Source organism: Lonchura striata, chromosome 1, assembly GCF_046129695.1.
Source record: "Lonchura striata isolate bLonStr1 chromosome 1, bLonStr1.mat, whole genome shotgun sequence".
Lineage (NCBI taxonomy): Eukaryota > Metazoa > Chordata > Aves > Passeriformes > Estrildidae > Lonchura > Lonchura striata.
The window spans coordinates 152,624,711-152,645,219 of NC_134603.1; the positions used below are offsets into that span (position 1 = coordinate 152,624,711).

At 42.1% G+C, this 20,509-nt stretch overlaps 1 protein-coding gene across 1 annotated transcript in view; it reads right to left on the reverse strand.

Moving 5' to 3' along the window:
• Positions 1–131: 131 nt before the first annotated feature.
• DLEC1 (DLEC1 cilia and flagella associated protein) overlaps positions 132–20,509 on the reverse strand; it is a 32,665-nt gene continuing 12,287 nt past the window's right edge. The window contains exons 15-38 of the mRNA XM_077783048.1: positions 19,970–20,028; positions 19,299–19,473; positions 17,889–17,982; positions 17,538–17,668; positions 17,078–17,236; positions 16,149–16,288; positions 15,752–15,905; positions 14,558–14,668; positions 13,372–13,502; positions 12,851–13,036; positions 12,700–12,758; positions 11,387–11,538; positions 10,785–10,888; positions 10,038–10,108; positions 9,238–9,383; positions 8,056–8,190; positions 6,726–6,848; positions 5,655–5,749; positions 5,483–5,567; positions 4,740–4,949; positions 3,657–3,818; positions 2,558–2,711; positions 1,841–1,961; positions 132–240 (exon numbers count right to left, since the gene is read on the reverse strand). Coding sequence (XP_077639174.1) covers positions 132–240; positions 1,841–1,961; positions 2,558–2,711; positions 3,657–3,818; positions 4,740–4,949; positions 5,483–5,567; positions 5,655–5,749; positions 6,726–6,848; positions 8,056–8,190; positions 9,238–9,383; positions 10,038–10,108; positions 10,785–10,888; positions 11,387–11,538; positions 12,700–12,758; positions 12,851–13,036; positions 13,372–13,502; positions 14,558–14,668; positions 15,752–15,905; positions 16,149–16,288; positions 17,078–17,236; positions 17,538–17,668; positions 17,889–17,982; positions 19,299–19,473; positions 19,970–20,028 — 3,066 coding nt within the window. The remainder of the gene's footprint in view (positions 241–1,840; positions 1,962–2,557; positions 2,712–3,656; positions 3,819–4,739; positions 4,950–5,482; positions 5,568–5,654; positions 5,750–6,725; positions 6,849–8,055; positions 8,191–9,237; positions 9,384–10,037; positions 10,109–10,784; positions 10,889–11,386; positions 11,539–12,699; positions 12,759–12,850; positions 13,037–13,371; positions 13,503–14,557; positions 14,669–15,751; positions 15,906–16,148; positions 16,289–17,077; positions 17,237–17,537; positions 17,669–17,888; positions 17,983–19,298; positions 19,474–19,969; positions 20,029–20,509) is intronic.

Here is a 20,509-nt window from a genome sequence, read left to right on the forward strand (position 1 = left end):
AACCTATATTTTCATTCTGCTAAAATTCCAGTCCCTACAAAAAACAATAGAAGTAGATGAAAGTACAGGCTCAGCTGATGACACATCTGCATCCAGCCTGTTACCTTGACATTTGTCCCACATTGTCCTGCCTAATGCACCTTCCCACAGTGCACTCCTCGTCCTCTGAGGTGCAGCTTGCAAGGCTTCTCTTCCAGCATTCCAGAAATGGTCACAATAGCTTCATAGTCAGTGTTGCTCCTAAAATGCACAGCAGAAAGTTCAGTTACAGCTACATGCAGTCCTCTGTTCAGGGATGGGAAGAAAAGGGGAGAATGGTGTCCTAAAAATGCTCCAAATCACAAGCACAGGTCACTAATGTTAGTGCCAAGCCCATAGGGCTGGTTCCAGAGATACAATACATGGTGCTTGAAAATAATGTTCAGGTCTGTGCCTGAAGATGCTGGATTCATGTCTGAAAGAATGAGAATATCATCCTACTTGTGAAATTCTGGTTTAGGTGAATAAATGAAATGAAGCTCTGCTGGGAGCAAACAGCTGCACTGCCTTGATGTGAAAACTCCTCCCTGTGACAAAGTTTGAAGGGAAAAGTTTCTGTCACTCCCCTGAGACAAGGGGCAGTCGGTGGAGTCCAGATTGTAAATTAACATCAAAAAGGTTACAACAACTAGTTTTACACCAAGTTGAAGAGCATTATTTGTCCGAGGCTAATGCTACTCAGTGCTCCTGAGATTGTTCCTGTGGAAAGGACTTCTCTGTGTCCAAGTGCCAGCTGTTGTAAGGGCCTGAGGGAAATCCCTGTTCTGCCAGTCTTTGTTTTTCCTTCTTATAAAATAATTCCCCTGCAGAAAGACCACTGATTTGGGGAGGTGAATTATTAAAATCACCTCACACCTTGCATATCATTATCTACTACTGCCACATTCTGCTGTGTTGGGAATTCTTCCTGTGGAGCCCCACAGATGAGCTGGTTGCTATACAGCAACATCTTTGCTTTCTGGTATTTCCAGACATTTTCAGCCCTGCTGATTAGTGTATTTGTCAGACAAAAAGAAGTGCTTCAGGCATATTCTGCAGAATTGCAGAAAAATGTAGGCAGTCAGGAGCCTGAGGAGGCTTCTGATCCACTATCCTCCTCTAAGTAGGGACAGTTCAGTGCAGCTGGTCAAGGCTCCATCCCACTGCAATATCAGTGGCTCCCATGATGGAAATCACTGGATTGTGTTCCAAAGAGATGGGAGTTATGACAATAACTCACCTACAGCTTGCTTGAAATTTCCCTGTCAGCAGTTTTCAGAGCTCACTGAAATCACTAGGATAGACTTATTTTAACTTGCTGCCATCATGTGATAACCTCCAAAAATACTTTGTACTGCAAATGATTTTTTTTTTTACATGAGTTGCATCTCCCTAATCAGAACAAAGAAATTAAAGTCTTTGGGTCATCATAGAATCATAGAATGTTTTGGGTTGGAAGAGACAGTAAAACTCATGGGCAGGAAAAACTTCCACTAGAACAGGTCACTCAAAGCCTCATCCAGCCTTGGCCTTAAACAATTCCAGAGATGGGGTAGCCACAGCTTCTCTGGGCAACCTGTGCCAGGGCTCACCCTGACACCCTCGCAGTGCAAAAGTTCTTTCTAATCTAACTCTGCCCTCTGGCAGTGTGAAGCCATTCCCCCTTGTCCCATCACTCCAGGACATTGTCCCAAGTCCCTCTTCAGCTCTCCTAGAGTCTCTTTAGGCAGTGGAAGGGGCTCTGAGGCTCCCCAGAGCCTTCTCTTCTCCAGCCAACCCCAGCTCTCTGTCAACAGCACAATTTCAGTCCTGTTAACTGTACCTTGCAGCAAAGCTGATCTGCAGAATCTGTCTGGTAGGTGCCTCCCCTTCACGTGCCTCCAAAATGCCTTTAGTTGGGAAGATGGAAAATACTTGCACAGCCTTAGGGCTTTTCTGTTCATCTGCAGTGGAAGGGGCAAATGTCAAATAAAGCCATACAAGACCTTTTGTGTAAGTGTGTACAGCAAGAAGCACTCATGGCAATGCACCTCTTTGCTAAGCAACTAATACATCATGTCCCACACTGTCAGAAGGTTTCTGTGCGAGTGCCCAGACTCTGTTTTCATTTTGTAATCAAGGGCAGTGATCAGTGCTCTCCACATTGTAGTAATAAGGCCCTGATCTTTCCTCTGGAGCCCATCTATTATTAACAGCATTAGGCTCGTGATCAAATTGAGCCCATGAGGAGCTGCTGCTTCTTGTTGCCCCTCAGGACTAATTTATAAATGAGCAGAGCATGTCCAAGAATTATGAGGGCTGGACTCAATCTTTTGATTAGATGTGGAGTAACTGCTGAAATCAATAATGGTACAATGCTATCAAAAAGGGAGGGGAAAGAGAGGAGGGGGGAAGCCCACATAAGTGAGAACAAAAGCAGACCATATCTGTTTGCACCTACAATCATCACATATTGCCCTTATATTGAGGGCATGCAGTCTTAATAAAAACACTGAATAGTGAAACTGGAACAAGGAAATCAATTGCAAAACCAGAATACCCAGGAAAGCGTTCCAGTAGCTTCTGCAGCCACTCCTGTTATACAAGAAGACATGTTCTGTCTTGGTCTGTGCAACAAAGCAAGTCTGGAAATCAACCTTGTCACAGGAGAGCTCCAGGACTGGAACAGTGAGGTAGGCAGTCACTGGGACCAGCTGAAAAAGAGGGGAAAGGGAAAAGAGAATAAAACCCACCTCATTTTTACAGAGCTTTAGTAATTCCTGCTCTAGCTGGAGCATTCTTAACCCCAACCACTGAATCAAGAATCATTACTCTGTGTTCTTTCACAATAAATTCCCATTCTACAGCCCTGAGTGAATTAAGTTGTTGCTTGTGTGTTACTTTTTTGGGAAAGGTTTTCGAACCAGACACTGTGGTCTTAATGAAGTAACACAGAGTAAACTTTCTCATTTGTTTTTAGGGTTTTCTGTGGAGCTGCAGACATTACAGCATCTCCTGGTCCCTGAGGACTGTATATAGCCCACTGTGAGTCATTCAGTTTGTTCAGATTGCCCAAGATTATGATTCACTTGACTGTATCTTAGATATGGTGCTCAGTCTTACACAGGTCATGCCTCAGAAATACCTGATACAAAAACAAAATAGAAGTGCCTGCAGTGTACTGGGATGCTGCAGGCTGGGAAGGGGGTTATGGATTTCTGACTGGAAGGGATCAGTCTTTACGTGCACGTGGTCTTTGACCACACTGCAGGAGCTCAACAGACTCAGGAGCCTTTCCAGAAGCCCTTGGTTGCTGCAGGAGGCATTGCCTGGTGACTCAGGCATGGCTTGTTCCCTGAGACAGCCTGATCCTGTCTCAGAGCCATGCTGTGACTGAGTGTGTGGCCCTTGGAGTGTCACCTGGGCTGCCATGCAGACCTGGGGTACCAGCACCAGGGTGTGACCCCAGCCTGCACAGCCCACCTGGGAATCACCTGCAGTCTCAGCAGGGAGCAACCCCACAGCCATTTACTTTACCTGGATGACCCCATTTACTCCAGAGATGCCTGTAATTCAAGGCTGAGTAAATCCTAATCCAAGCCAGAGGTGCTGCTGAAACAGCCCTTTCCCAGGGCCCAGAGACCCTGTCCTGACCTTACCTGGGTAGTGTAGTTACTGTACTCAATGACCAGATTTTGATTAAACTTCAGCTTTCTCTCTCCACTCTCCAGCTGGAGCACTTGGCATCCAGGAAGCAGCTGGGTCTCTGGCAAATGCTGATACCTGAGTAACTCCAGAGTTGTGTGGAATGACACTTTCACCTGTGGGAAGAGGAATTCCGATAACCATCACATAAGGTGACAACTCTGTGCAGGAAATCCAAAGTACACATTGCACAAAGGCCCAGGCACACATTTTCCCACTGGAACCCAAAGGTGTCATGCCAGCAGCCAAATTCCCACTGGAACAAAGCAATACAATTAAAGAAAGAAAAAAAAAAAAAAACAAAAACAAAAACACAGCTACTTCCTATGAATCCAGTACACAGAGATGGAGTGTAAAGGAGAACAGCTGATCTCTGAACCACAAGGGAGAAACAGTCTCTAGCAAGCCAAAGGTTTTGAGTAACTGAGGGTACAAATGTTCCCAAAGCTGTCTTACACCTCTAAATCCTCTTTTCTTCCCACACATGCAGGATTGAGATGTGTGTTTCTCCATGTTAAAATGAACACAGCAAAATGAGAAGCACACTTCAAAAATGCAATAGTTACTCATTCTTTGCAGGTTACCTAATTCTCTACTCTGGGACTTCATTTCCTTTAATGTAATTTGTACACCCAAAACTAATCAAATTTTCCTCTCCTTGCACTGCCTGCATCTAATTTAAGGAAATGAGGGAAGACTGCAGTCCTTGGAAATCTTTTAATTTGTCCAACATATATATGGCTATTGATTTAAGTGAGCTGCAAACTCACAGGGTTTTCTGCAGGAGTTTGCAACAGGTCAGACTTGATGGGAAAAGCACATCAGGAACAGAAAAAGATTATTTGGAGAAAAAAAAATCTGCACCTGCAACGTAGCAGGCAAAATGGCAGTAATTAGCATTCGATAATACACTACCATTTTCCCTGAAACTGGGAGACTTCTATGCCACTTGTGTTTTTCTGTGGTTCTTCTGGTCCACACTAATACACCAATTACTAAACTCTCATCTGGCACAGGATTATAATTTTTGAGCCTACCAGCATGTTTTGCTGGGGATAAAGTACATGTTGCAGTTGCTGTTCCCTTTCCTCCTTCTTGCTGTAGGATGCTTCAGTGTTCTTTTTGGGATCCGTGCTGGAGAGGCTGAAGGGCATAGAGGGTGTAGACAAAAAGAGCCTGAAGTACAGACAAACCTTGGTACAATTCATGAGTTTCAAACTCTGAGTATTTACTGCATCTGTCAAAACCTGGGAGAGAAATGATTCAGAATTAGTCAGTTTTAACTCCCTGGAGAAGTTTATGTTGCTCTGTCTGGTCATGGAGTACCAGCGGGGATTTGAAAGATTTTACCCCAAAGCAATCCAGTGTTTTCTACCTGTGTTATTCAACATTTCTTGAGTGAAAAACCAAAATAAAAGTAATGCAATAAAGTCTAAGTTTTCAAATGTCAAGGGTCACAGCAGCTGAAGTGACTCATTTTGCTTTTGGACCTTTATATCCAGAAAATTGGTATTTTTCTACTTACAAACTCCCCCTACAATGAAAGAAAAATTTGGATAAAACAGGCATTGTCTGAGCTCAGCTTTTCTTATTCCTGGCTAATAAGTACTTGTAGTGCTTTTTTTTTTTTTTTTGTTCCCTATGTTGTTATGTGCAATATAGAAAATGAGGCTACTGGTGATTAGGATGCATTTTCACAGCCATGTGCACACAGCTCAGAATTCTCCCAGCAGCACAGCAATACAAAGCAGCCAAATTCATCAATGTGGGAAGTACTCACTCCAAAAAAAGGCCTAGCAGGTAGGAGATCACTCGCCACAGAATAAAACACCATTCCTCTGTCGTGATCCATCTCCACTTCCAACCTGAGGGTAAAGAACCAGGGCTGGTCAGATCCCTGTCCCAGGGTGACCCATGCCATGAGGGTGCCAGCTGTGAGCTGTGGGACTTACAGGGGATGCCTCAGGACAGCCTCCATGTGCACTCGTAGTGGTGGAGCTCCGTAGCCGTGACTGCGCCGCACCTTGTTGGGCACCATCCTTGCAGGCTGACAACATGGAAACAGAAATCATGTGGAAAATGGTGGCACTAATCCTGAAATGTTGCTCTGAGCCTGAGAGGCTGTCAGCCAAAACAGGATTCTGCTTGGCAATGCAGTGCCTGTTTGTAAGACATGATGGGACAGCAGAGGACAAGCAGTAGCTGGACTCTGAATGGCTGTAGGTGATACAGATGCAGAGCAGGTTTAGATCAGATTTTGGGATTAAATTCTTCACTTTGAGGGTGGTGAGGCTCTGGCACAGGTTCCCTGGAGAAGCTGTGGATGCCCCATCTCTGGAAGCATTCAAGGCCAGGCTGGATGGAGTGTGGAGCAATTTTTCTGGTTAAAGATGTTGCTGCCCATGGCAGGGTGGTGGAGCTAGATGGTCCTTTCCAACTCATACCATTCCAGGACTCTATTATTCTACAATTCTTTCTTCAGGAATAAGGATTATTAGGGTTTTTATTGAACATTCTATTAGCATTCATTCAGGTAACTTTGCACCTTTGCAACAATTCATGTCAGAGAATCACTAAGCCATTCATAAAACACTGTTCAAGGCTCACATCAGCAGTTGTTGAAGAGGAAGTTTCCCAGAGGAGAGATATGCTGTCCAAATTCACACAGGAAGGTGGATGCAGAGCCAGGAACAGGACTCAGCAGTCCTGAGTCTCGTTTCCATTGTTAACTATTGTTATCAATAAAACCTGATGTTGTGATAGCATTTCAAACCCTGGGCTTTTGTCTGGGGTCTGCTGCCCCAGACAATGCAAGAAGATGGTGACATTCCCAGCCCAGAATGCTTCCAAGCTCAAAGAGAAATACAACAGATTAACAACCCTGGTTAAGGAAGGATGTACAGGATAGCAGGAACAGGACTGTTTACACAGACTGGCCAGGTAACAGCAGCCTGTACATAAATTACAGGAAGGGCAATTCTATTCCCCCGTTACCTTTGGCCTTGCTGTGACAGTCAGTTTACCTTGTTGTCCAGGCTCATGAAGCCCAGCAGCAGCCCCTCACAACGCAGCTCAGCTTCGGTGTCCGGGAGGACGAGCGGGGCGAAGGAGATGTAAATGTCGCTGCTGCCACCTCCTGGAACCACCTGCGGCCGGGAGAGAGTGTTGAGTGCACGGGCCCGCCGGGGTTTGCACAAGAACGTCGGGGCTTAGCTGCCAAAACAGAGTTGCACAAGCATCATGCAATCCCCCGGGCACGGGCTTGCACGAAAATACCGACATGGACAGCCAAACTGACAATTACTTCAACTGCAAATATCAGTGTGGCCACTTTTTAGCATCAGCAGAGTTTAAGCACAGTCACAGACCAACTCTCTAAGTACACAAACATATGTACACATCTGTCTGTTTTTAAAAATACCCAGTTCTGCCCACTCTTACTCCCTAGCTGACTCAGTTGATTATTCCACAACTTACATAGATGAAACATTTTTTGCAGAGTTAAAAGTGAACTAAGAGCATTTTACAATTTTACATTTGTCTTAGCTATTCTTTAATTTTACATGACAGCAGGGAACATAATCACATGCACTAGCCAGCTGCAGTGGATTTTCTGGGATTTACAGGTTGACTAGGTTCTGCTTTCTTTAGGTGAATTGTGCAGGTTATGGCTAAGTCCTGATATTGCTGCTGGCTACACCCCACAAAAGCTGCTTCCACAGTGAGGCACCTGTTTGTCTGACCTTTCTCAGCCAACTCAGAGCTGACTGCAGCTTCATTTCTGTCATCATTTATTTTATGTAATCTTTAGCTTATTTTAACTTGTAACTGAAACCTTTTGGCAAAAAAATACTTTAAAATAAAATTGGCACACTGATGTTTTGGGCAACCCTGTCACTCATAGCTAGATCTTTTCAGTGCTGTCTTTATGATATTCCCAAGGGATTGTGACACTGTGACCTGTATTTGCACAACTCACTTGTGAAGCACTGTGGATTACAATGGTTTATCCATGAGTTATCTACAGAGTACCCCTTTCCCAGCAGCCTGATTTCCAGCTCTGCATGCTTCCAAAGCTTCAGGTTGGATGGCTCTCACATTTCACCATGCCAACCTAAGTGAGAAGACCAGAGATGCAACTCTGGAGTACAACTAACACTAAAGTCCAGTCATCAGGTCACTGCTCAGATGTAGACAGGATACCTTCTGTTGACCTTGCAAACTCTTCTCATGATCATCTCAAAAGCCTTCCAGCCTGATGTTTCACTGTTTAATAGAGTCTACCTCAAACCCAACTCAAAGCTATCTCCTTCTCTGTCTTCTCTGCCCTGCAGAAAATGTGCAAAAGCTTACTATCTGCCTTGGAGCAACAGAGTAGGGGCTGTCTGCAGGCACCCCCTCGTGAGGTCGGATAAGTACAGAGACATTTTTCTCTCCTGCAGACTCCTGACTGCTGATTTCCATCTCTTTGCTGTCAGAACCTGGAGGCTGCAGAGACACAGGGGTGGGGAATGGTTAAAACTGTTACACTGCAAAGCAAGAATGTGAGTGATGTGCACAGGGAACTGGTCAGGAAGCATGGCCAGCTCCAGTTTCTTTCTGGCACAAGGGTTAGACACATGGATGTGTCCTGTAAATCAATTTTCTCATCCACAGAGTAGCTCTCCTGAAATTGCTCCTGAATTTCTTGGAAAATGTGCATGCTTGGGTCCTTTTCTACCTAGAGAAGCACCCAATCATGACACCTCTGGCCCATTATACAAACCAGCACTCTGGGGCAGTACTGTTCCCTTTGTGCACATGAAAGGTTAGTAAAATCATATTTTCTCTGCTTCAGCTCAGCATGCACAGTTGTTTTGAACACAGCACTATCTTTTGTGTGAAGCTTTTGGCAGGCAAATATACAACATGCTGGGGGATACCTTCTCCCTGTCACTCCCAGCCCCTCAAGACACTAATTTGCCACATTAAACATAATGTATAATAGATGTTACCATATTCTAACAGAACCAATCTAATTTTAGCACTGGGATAAATACCTCCATATCATCTGGTGCAATTTGAAATTTACAGGGTAGGTTCTGCTCCCTGACTACAGCACATGTTGACACCAGAAAGCACCCAGAAAAGCAGGCTAAATTAAGGAGTTTTAGTTATTTTAATTCTTTCATGTAATAACAACAATTGTTTGTCAGTGACAGTATTTTAAATAGTATTTATTTAGCTTTTTAAACACTTTTAAAGAGAGCTAATTGCTTATAGATCACTCTGGAAACAGATTGCTGATCCCCATAGCCACCTACCCACACATTGCGTGTTTGACTGGGAGAGGAGGCTGACACTTCTTTTAACAATCCAGCTCTTAGTTACAAGTTCTATCTCCTGTTATTGTTTTCAACCCTTCATGCCAAAAAACCCATCATGTATCTCAGCAGCAGTATAAGAAACAGCCTAAGATCTGACCTCATCTGTGGTTTCCAAAGCTGGATAAATGCTTCCACAGGGAATGGCAGCTGGATCCAGCTTTAACATGACCTCTGACTCTGAGGTGCTACCACTTGATGCAGCCTCCTTTCCAGCCATGTCCACAGGAGGAAAAGGGTGTCCAAAGAACACCAAGAGGTCCACCAGCTTTTCATCATCTGGCTCTTGGTTGTAAACTTCCAAGTCCAGGCGGATGTCTGAATGGAAAAGGAAAAAAGGACAATTACTTCTAATCACTGAGAGGACTCATGGCTTCTGGTACCAACTGGTAGCAGAATGTCAAGTAACAAATTTGTGTCTGGCAACTGGATTTGTATTAAAGTATATATCTTATGCTTCCCATGTTTGCTGTAAATGAAAATTATTTAAGAGCTTGCTATAATTTGGCCATTTCTATGTCCTAATCTATAATCAAAATAAATGATGAGTATTTTGTAAGCAAATGGATTTAGTAGAATAATAATAAAAAAAAAAGTTATTGACTTTGGTCTGAAAAGCTTACAATTTCACTCAAGAGCTAAAAAGACTAAACAGAAGAGCCAGATGATGCCAGTAAAAAGCAGGTAGCATATCTGATTGACCAGGCTTAGTGTTGCAAGAAATTCATAAAAACAGGATGGAAAATCCTGAATTCCCACCATTTCAATGAGGGAAAACCCAGCTACCTCAAGATGGGATGCACAATTGCATAGTGGCAAGACATTGAGTCACTCTAATTTTTTTTACTGGAAACATCTTCATTAGGAAACAAGAATGCCTGTCAATTAATATGTTAATGGGTCCTTCCACTTTCATTTCTATAAGGGACACAATGAAAGCATCAATGTTTGCTGTACAAAAGCCATCCTTACCAAAGGGACTGGGATTGTTGAGCTGGACCCTCCGAAGCAAAGGGGACCCTCCTGAGATTTGAGTGCCAAACCTGGACAGGGAACATTGCTGTCAGTGCATGCAGAGAACAGAAGTGTCTGAAATCACTGAAGAGTTGTTTCAAAGTGGAAACTGATCTGGCTGCACTCGAGTGGCTCTCAGGTAAGGCATGGCCTACACTGTGAAGTACAATATTGGTTTATTTGATCTGTCTCTTTTCTTTTTTCCCCAGTTATTTCAGTTGTCTCAGACATTTCAGAGTAACCATGTGCAGTGCTGGGGCTCCCCAAAAACCAGCCCTTATCCCTCATCCTAAGGTGCAGATGTCATTTGCTGTATGAGAGGGTTTAAACCTTCCTGACCTTAGGGCTGCATTTCTCCTGGTCCAGGTAAAGGGCCAGGGAGAAATGAGCTGTGGGTGATAAGAATTGCCATCCTGTGCCAGTTGCCATCTCCACAGAGTCAGATGAGGCTGCACTGGGTGAAATTCTACAACTGCAAGCCCAAAACAGAGACTGCTGGCAGACTTCAGCAGTCTTGTATTGCAGATTATTTTCTAATTGTGTTGGCAGAGAAAAATGTATTGATGTTCTAGAAGCAGATACTGTACTTTGACTGTCACTTTGCTGAACTTCTCATTATAACACAAGATGGAACAGGTGTGTATGTTGCCTACAGTCCATTGGTATTTAATTCTCTGATTTGTCTGACAGTATTTTGCATGATACCTGATAATGGGTGGCTCTGGTTTTGGTCCTGTCACCTGCAGGAAGATTGGACAGCCTTTCACAGTCATTTTCATAGGAATTAATTTAGGTTGTAAGTCTCCCACCTATTAGAATGAATTTTTGATATTAGAATCAAGATAATCCCTTAGTTCTTTGTGATATATGATTGTTTTGCAAACTGATTGGATTTTCAAATATTTTTGACTAGCTTCCTTTGACAGCCTCTAATATGCTAACAACAACTATTCTCATCAGAATGCAATACCTCATGCATTTATCAGATTTTCTGCTGCTTTTCTACACAACACAATCTATGGTATTGGTAGAGCAGAGCAGTGCATTGGCCAGCTCCCAAATAGATGTTATAAATCAAAACTACTCTAGTCATTTTCAAGGAACATGAAAACCTCCCAAAGAATAAACATGCTCCTCTAAAACCAAACAATTGCTCCTCACATGTCATTGGAAGTAGTGGTACAGCAAGATCCACCCTGAATTTTTACAGAAGTTCTAAAAAACTGAAAAAGTGTTTCTAACAGAAAGGCATCTGGGAAATATAATTGGTGTAAAATCTGCCATGGTAAAACCAAAACCACACCTACCTTACAGACAAGATTATCCTGGTACTCTCCCCACATGTTGTTGTAAGCTGCTATTTCTATGGTGAACTGCTGGAAAGCTTCCAGAGTTCCTGTGGAAGGTTGGATATAGAAAGCTGCTCCCTTCCCCTGAGACAGCAACGCTGCTGCAAACTCTGAAGGAGCATAGCAAAGAAGCATTTCATGAATTCTGAGGAAATTGAACAAAGTTCATCTTTCAAAGAATACATAGGACCACAGTTTTAGTTGCCTTTAATCAGCGTAACCTCACTTAGAAACCCTGGGATCATTTACACAGCTCCCACTTATACCACTTTACCCAATTCCCTACTGCAGTGGGTCTTTGTTTTTTAGACTTAGTGCTTGCCCAGAATATTTTACAGCAGGGCAACCCTTCCAACAGCCTGATCCAGGACTCTTTGGGACATGCAAGGCACAAACTGGTTACCTGAAAAAAATTGAGAGAAATAGGCTGGGATCTGTGTTGACTGTTTCTTGTTCCACTAGCAGCTGCCTGTTTACTTCTGTGTGCTCTTCCATGCAAAGAATTAATTACAAAGAGCAAAGCCTTTCCATATTGGGAGTCACCTAGGCCTGCACGGAATCTGTCAGAACAGCATTTTTCTAATCTTAAGCACTAATTCAACAGCTGAAAAGCTCTGTCTGTGGAACAGATACCAAACTCTATGGCAAGGTACCAATATGTGCGAGTTTTATTTTGGATACAGAAGACACATCCACACTTCACAGCTTTTTGCTCTCATTTCCTCCCTCCCTCAGTCTCATGTGGCTGTAAATATTATCATTTTTCAGTACAACACATCAGAAATGACAGATGGGCTGTGCTGTAGCTTTCCATAGTGGGGAGGGTATAGTAAAGGGTTTGAGGGAGAAAAGCCTGCTGCACTGGTACTGGAAAACTGTGTAGGAGTTCCAAATCAGCAAAACCAGCACAGAAAGAAAGAGCCAAACATTCTGTATGTCATCCATCCCATGTGCTGGGAGTGTTCTTGGAGGGAACTGTCACCAGAGTCACCAACTTTGTTTCATACTGTTGTTTGCAAGAAAAAGATGAAGAAGAGAGAAAAAGAAAGAAAGGAAAAGAGATAAAAGCAGAAGGGGAAGAGAGAGATTGACCTAATGCTTACACAAGGTGGGCTTTCAAACTCAGGAAAGCACTGAGGAATTAAGTAATTTAACAGTTTAGACTTCACCAGATACTCCAACAATGAGATGTGCCTGACTGGCACATTTAGTGCTGAATAAAGCAGTCAGCTGGCTTTCACCTTCTCTGCACTGGAGAGATATTTTCATACCTGACTTTACTCTTCTGGCTGTATGCTCTGTGACAGGTCCCCTTCTTTTCACCGGGTAGCTTGGAGAGCATGGAAAAAAAAAAATCTGATTTCAGGTTTAAGCCAGATGTAAATTAGTATTTGAGTCATTATGCAGAACAGCAAGACTTACGGGCAGGCTCCTTGTTCTGGAGGCAGCAAACAGGCACTAAAATATTCAGCTTCCAGCGTGAATGGAGCACTGATTGCAGTAAGATTTGTAAGAATCAGCTGATGCTTTACAACATCTTTTACTGCAACTTCAGACCCAAAGTCCAAAAGAAGCTCACATGGGCTTTGTGGCATTTGTCCTTCATCACTGCCAGAAAAAATAGACGTAGCATTTAGACACAGGTCTTACTTTCTTATGCCACAGACGATTTCAGGAGATTTAGAAATGTGCAACATGCAGTGTGGTTGCACAGTGTAAAAGGACCATGCTGTCTATGATTTTTGCCACCAGCATTTTCTGCTTTTCATTTTTTCACTTCTACCCATATAAGGATTTATTTGAGGTCAAAATTTTATCCTGTATAACATGCCAGTCTACCAAATTAAAGACATATTTACTTATATTAAAAGATGAACATGTTCCAAAATACAGTCATTGTTCTGTGTATCAGGAAAATGAAATAAAAATCAGTCAGGTATTACCTGTAAATTCCACTGCCAGAAGGTACTGAGTAGGTGACATGTAGTCCCTTCACTTCTCCAGAAATGCTCAGAAAGAGGGGTTCAGCCATGTCTTCTATGCTACAGGAAAGTGTGAGGTCTTTCAGCTCACCCTGAAAAGCAAAGAATCAAGTTTCCTTGTGAATGAAGCATATATCACAAAAGAAAGGTAGACTCTTTAGGGTATTTATTTTTAAAAAATGTGTAAACTTCCCTGGATTAAACCCAGAAAAATAGAATTGTGAGATGTTTTACTAAATTGTTTTCAGTGCATCTTCTGCAATATCAGAGCTGCTTAGAAGGCAGTACTAAAGTAAAAATTTGTGGCCGTTTATTGGCTTTGTACCTGCAGCTGTCTGCGAGCCTAAAACTGCTCCATTACTGATTTCTGACATAATTCCTTTACTCCAAGTATTGAATCATAGAATAATTTAGATTGGAAAAGACTTCTAAGATGACTGAGTCCAAACATTAATCCAGCACAGCCAAGGCCACCACTAAACCATATTCCCAAGTGCCACAGATACATAATTTTAAATACTAACTCTGATAGTACTGAACACCTACCTTTAAGTAAATAAATGAAACCCAAGTTTCCACTGACTGTAATGGGAACTAAGACACCGTATCGAAAGGAAGATCCTGTATTTAGCTGCATTAGCTCAGCTATTTGAATGCCCTTGTAAAGTATTTTTCTGAATTCCTGGAGTTTGTAAGCTCTGATCCTGTATTTTACAGACTCTTTGTCTCATCAGCCCCTTTTAAGTTTTCAAATATCAAAATGTTATGAGCCTAGCTGCATTCAGAAAACCAAATATACACTGTATATGCCACTCTGCTCTATATTATTCCAGATAATCCAAAGTGAGGATCTGTATGCTCCAAGAAGAGTGATAAGCATTAAGAGCAATGGTACAGGACTTTAAGAAAGGAAGAAAACAGGAACAGCTGAGATATAAAGAGGCAGGGTAGGAATTGCACACCATGTGCACTTTTAAAATTCTTGCCTTCAACTATGGTACCTCTAAAGCAAAGCCATTTCAGAGATATTTTATGGGGAAAAGAGCATGTGGTTTTGTACACAGAATTCCTTCTCTTTGCCAGATGGAGGTGCAATGAAAAGCCAGTGTTGCTGTTTTTATAAAAGTGTATCAGTTTGTAAACTTACCACAATGTTAGCTGACAGCTCTATGCAGAATTCCTTCTCTTCATTTGGACCTAAGGTGCCACTGGCAGGGGACACCACGATGGAGCAGGAAGCTGCCTGGCTTCCAAGGAGCTGCCAAACAGAAAGGACATTCAGCTCATGCTCATTCCCTCACATTGCCTCTTCTAAAAAGACCAAGCTATTCTCAGGCTTAGGACACTCTCAGGCAGCAACACCTACAGTTTGTCAAGACTGGCTTTACAGTTCCCCATGGGTTGATAAGATCCTCATGCCCACATTCACTCCAGGTAACTTCAGATGCCCAGCTGAGGCTGCTGGGCTGGGAGTAGAGCCACTGTCACCCCTCTCACAGTCTCAAGCCTTTTCAGGGCGAAGCCAATCTATCTGATATCAGAGCAGGATCCCAGATGTGCCCCACCTCTCTCCACAAGAGGTGAGGGAGACATGATCCTGGTGTTGGCACCTTCCCTAAGTGACCAGTATGGAATGTACCCAGGGCTTCCACTCATTTGCTCACACATCAGCATCACACATCAGGAAAAATGCTCTACATATTCCTCCTAGGCTCCAGATACTCTAAAGTGTTTTCCTGTATATAGGTCCTATACCATGCACATGCTCTGTTAGGATCCCTTGGGCACCTGAGGACACCTTGAGTGGCACTGAGTGCTTTTTATGTAGGCAATTGAGCTGAACTCTGGATGTCAGATGTGATGGATGCCAGATCTCAGTGACCAAGGCACTGACAAATTTCCATTGACTGAAAAGAGAGATCAGATCACAGCTTAAATACTGACATTAAGTTTGGGCTCCTACTCTGTAAGCTGAATCCCAGCCAGAATGTGAAATTTAAGCAGAATTCAGACACAATTCAAAAGTACCATAATTTCTTTGTTTTACTAAATTAAGTGCAAACTTTGTTTAACACCCTGGTGGCTTTACATCCTATGACCTCTCACATCTGCTCATCCATTTTCTCAGGGATCCACAGATAGTAAGAACATAATGACATAAACTGGTAATTAATCTTTTAATAAAGGTTGGTCTAAAGCTGAAGTTCTGCTCCCAAGCCAGTAAAACAGCAACTCAAAAGATACATCAGAAAAGCTTTTAACAATAGTCATTATTTGTATTCTTACTGAAATTGCAGTTTCCATCCCTGCTGTATGCTTCACCCATTAAAAGAGCATTTACCTTTCCCCATAAGTATTTTGCTGGCAGCAGTGTCTGGTTAAAAAGTTTACTGGTTGCTTTGACAGGAACTCCAGTATAAATTTCAGTGAATACTAGATGACTAGATATCAGGCACGCTTGGGGGGTCTGAACTTCAACAAAAACAGGAAGATGACTGGAAATAAACACACAGATGGTCTATTGTTATTGTTAATGAAACGTGCTAGACATAAAACAGCATGCTGGGAAGAATGATGTTTATGTTTATTTAGCAATATTAGAAATTTGATAGTTCATTGATAGGTTACACAACCCCACTGCGAGTTCATATTTTTGCTGTGGGAGAGAAAACTACCTGAAGTGAAAACCAGATGTGAATCTCAGGAAAAACAAAACAAATGCTGTTTTTCCACCTTACCTTCCTTCTCCATTTTCAACCTCCAGTTCCAGCACTGTCTGGAGACGCTGGCACTGCAATGATGTGAAGTGAACTGAAACTGTGCATAGACCCAAAGGAGGAATTTCTCCAGATGATGGCAGGATGGTGAAGGTGGATACCTGGGAGAGGAGAGAGGGAACAGAAACTTTTTGACTTGTGCAAAGCAAGAGTAAAATGTTGAAGCCACACAATCTAGTTAGGGCTTCAAAGTGTCTAATTTTTCCTGAGATGTGTCCTTTAACTCTGCCCCTCGAGTCCCACCTGGGTTGTTGTCAGGAAGCACAGTCCCAGCTTTGTGAAAGCCTGGCTACACAAGGAGGCAGGGCTTTGCTTCTGAGAGAAGGGCAGTCAGAGCCAAGGGCACAGCAGGGTCAGCTGTGCATGGACTGACAGGGAACGTGAAGGAGAAGCAATCAGTCTCAGCAGCAGCACCTGTTCCCAGGCAGCAGCAAGGTGCCATGAGTGGGAGAGGTTCTTGGGCAGAAGGGTGAGGAAGAAGGGTTGGGAAAGTGGACACAGGAAGAGCATCAGCGAGGAGTGGGGACTCAGATTATTGTCCAAGATGCTGATGTGGGTGTGTGGGAAGGGTGTTCAGCAGTCTCAGCTCTCCTAAAGCCATGAATTCTTACTTATAGCAGCAGCAGCTGAAGTAACTGTCATTCAGGAAATATTCTGTGTCTCTTTGGATCAGGCTGCCAGGGGATTTGTAACAAAGAGAAATAGAGAAGAACTGTAAAGAAGCATTAAATCTCAAAAGAACTCATGCACTTATGAAACTGTGCAGGACTAGTTTCATAAGAAGTCATAAAAATTAAAACTTCAGATAGCTGGAATGAATAATACAACTCCTAAGCAGAAGAAATAAAATAGCTAAGGAGGGAATGCAGCCAGCTGTAGCAGAGACTTACCTCTTCATTCCTTTGAGCTAGGAAAACCTGGCTTTCTTGCATCCTCCACAGTGCTGGCACCTGAGAGAGATTTTTAATTTCAAAGGTTCTTGACACAGTCTCACCCTGCTTAGTCAAACCAAACCGGAGTGATGGAACATCAATACAAAGAAATGGACCCTAGGACAGCAGGAAACAGACATCAGAATGGACACCTCTGCCAAAACTGCCACATTAAGAAACATGTATTATCTAGCATTAGCATTTTATTTCACAGAGAATATCAGAAAGCAAAAGCACTGTGTAATGCAGCAAAATTGTGTATCATGGGAATATCAACATTGACTTAACAGTCACTACAGCAAAAATAACTCCTGTTTGTAACCACTTAAGATTTCTCAAGCCATTGAGAGGCAAAAAATCTTTATTTGGACAATGGCCAGGCCACACAGCTCATCCTGCAAGACTGAACTCCTCCTACCTTAAAAGCAGCCTCAACATGCAGCACAACTGGCTCTGGACAGTGCTCAATGTGACACAGCAGGTTACGGCTGATGACCCCAGGTTTGCTTCCAGAAATTGCCAGGACAAATTCACAGCATTCATTCACGTCTAGAAGAGAAAATACCAGGCTCCTGTCTTACTTCTTTAAAGAAACCACCTGTTTCAAGAGTGTTACTAAAGCTTCTGGAATCAAATTAAGTCTCCTGCTGGCTCCAGTGGGCTAATTTTTCAGTTTGCATTATAATGCTCTGTGACTGTGATAAATTAATATAATAAATTACTGTCATGTCTTTCATTAATTACTGCTTGCAAGTCACAGAAACTTTACCTATGACACCAGTACGAGGCTCAACTTCGAGGATCTCACAGTCTGCAATTATCTCCCATGTGTACTTGATCAATGTTTTGCTGTTGTTCCACAGCTGAAACAATTAAAATCAATGAGACAATTAATGCACTTTAAGTTTTCAGAGCAGCAAGTCATTTTGCTGAGAGCACTGATACACTGCAAACTAGGTTTTGAGAGTCATCATTTAAGTGTCTCCTTTGCATGGGTGAAAGTGTTCCCTCAAACCTGAAGAGAATCCATTAATAATTCATTCCAAGAACATTCTCATACTTGAGACTCCTAAATTTCCCCCCATTTTCCAAAAATGTAATGGAATTTCTAAACATAAACTGAAAATCTTTTGAGTACAGTTTTTTGTTGTTGTTGTTTTCTTTTTGTTTTTTTTTTTTTTTTTGTTTGTTTGGTTTTTTTTGCCAAACGCTCTGTTTGTGAGGGAGATGCAAGCTCTTGAAATGTTTGGCCTCCTCTTCAGATCTAGTCAAAACATTATTTCTTAACTACAGAAAATAAATTTGTTCTCTGAAGTACAATTATCTCTAAGTACAGTTCAAATTCTTGTACTTCTAAAACTAAAAATAAAAAACAATTGGAAACTGCAAAGGATGTTGTTATATCATCAGTAAGTGGCTTAATTACCTCTATGACATGTGTAGTTATACTGGGTTACTGGGAAGTATGAGATGGCTGCCTTAAATTGAAAAAAAGTAAGTTCTAGGGAGAGAAATCTTAACACCAAAGGCTGATTAGCAGGATCTCTAAGAAAAAGTGGGAAAAGCATTAACTGGGAAATGTCTTCCTGCCTGGCTCTTGCTAACAGGCCTGTTTTTCCCAAGTGAGTCTAAAATCAAAAGGATCCTGATCTGTAGTGAAGGGGATGCTGTGTGAGGGGACAATTGCAACAGCATTCTGTCCCAGAATGGCCAAAGAGAAATTACCAGAACATGCAGGAAAGAATAACATCTAGTAAAATCCAGCATAAGTGTTTTTTTAGCTCTTCTGTGCTTCCTGTAGTTCTTTGCATGAACAGTGCCTCGGTTATGAACTAATTTAACATCCATTGACTATTCATCCCAGCTGGAAAACTTTTTACACTACAGGGATGACAAAGTGATAAGCAACAGGCTAGTGACCCAGAAAAACATTGAGGAGGGTCAGACTCTGTGGTATCAAACTGGAGAGATTAAAAAGGAGCAAAGGCTGCTGCCTGGAGGCTAGGGCTGAGCAGGCTGGGTAGGGCATTTCAGTGCAGACCCTTCTGGATTCATGGCCTCCTTTAAAAATATTTCAGGAAAACTAAAATAACACTGACCGTCTGATATCTTCTAATAACACCTATGACATCCAGTGACACAAACCACATGACAACAGTGAAGTCAAAAGCACACAAACCTTAAATGTTTTCTTGATATTTACACCAATGAAATTTTCTCCAGGTATGATAACAGCATATGGTTCCAGAAGAAGATGAAATGGTTCTGTTGAGCCTTTAACTTCTATTTCCAGTGCTATTACATCCTCTACTCTGCATTTTGGGATGTTTTGAAGCATCCTCTCTTCTATCAAACTTTGGGAGGAAATATGGTAGAATCATTAACTATGTCAAACCTGTGTTAAATTTGATCCTGTCTTTTAATTGCCAGATCAAAACTGACAACCATCACAAGTTTCTCAAGTACAGAGTGCCTGTGGGCAATTAGCTTAGCCAATTAAAAACTTCATTATACTTTAAAGTATTTTAGTTGTTCCAGTCTGTCCATGAACAAGTATCTAAGTCACATACAGCTGTGGCAAAGAGTAATAGCAGGGAACGCTGGAAAATAAGCAGAAAAAAATGACAGTATTATCTTTTTCCAAGAGGGGAAAAGCCAGGGCCAGGCATGTGTCTGGACATGGGGGAGGATATCAGAGATGTTCTTTGTACCACAACTACTTCTACAGGTAATATTCTTTATACTTGTCAATTCATCATCACCAGAAAGAAGACAAATCCCACTAACTTAAAGTAATAGAACAGATAAATTGTGGCTACATATCTTACTGGGGAATGTTTCTCAGCTTACCAAGGTGATTCTAGAATGTCCCTCACTACCATCTGCAGCACACTATGATAACTCTTCAGCTGCACAGATGAAGGAGAAAAGGATTTTAGTATCAAGTAATCATTTATGTTGAAGATCAAAAAAAGATGGAAAAGTGATTTACATGTAAAGGATAAATGATCATCATCAGAGTACTAAACTCTGATAAACAATATTCAAACTCTGGAGTTACTAAAAGAAAACATGTTTGACTGCAAAATATTAAGCCAGATTCTGATCTCATGGTGTATGGTTCCAAGAAAAATACTCATTTTTGACATGCCTGTTATTATTTCCCCTGTATATTACATACTACATACAAGCATCTGTAAAGGCTCCCCAAATTAAGCTCAGTACTGCTGTACTAATTGAGAAGTTTCTTCTAACTGCTCAAGAGTATTCAGCTTAATTGATCATCAATCTAATCTTAAGTAAGAAACATGACTTTTCCATCATGGGAAGAGAATGCCTTCTGTATTCTAATGGAGTGGGGGGAAAGAAACACAGAAGCAGGCCTTAAAT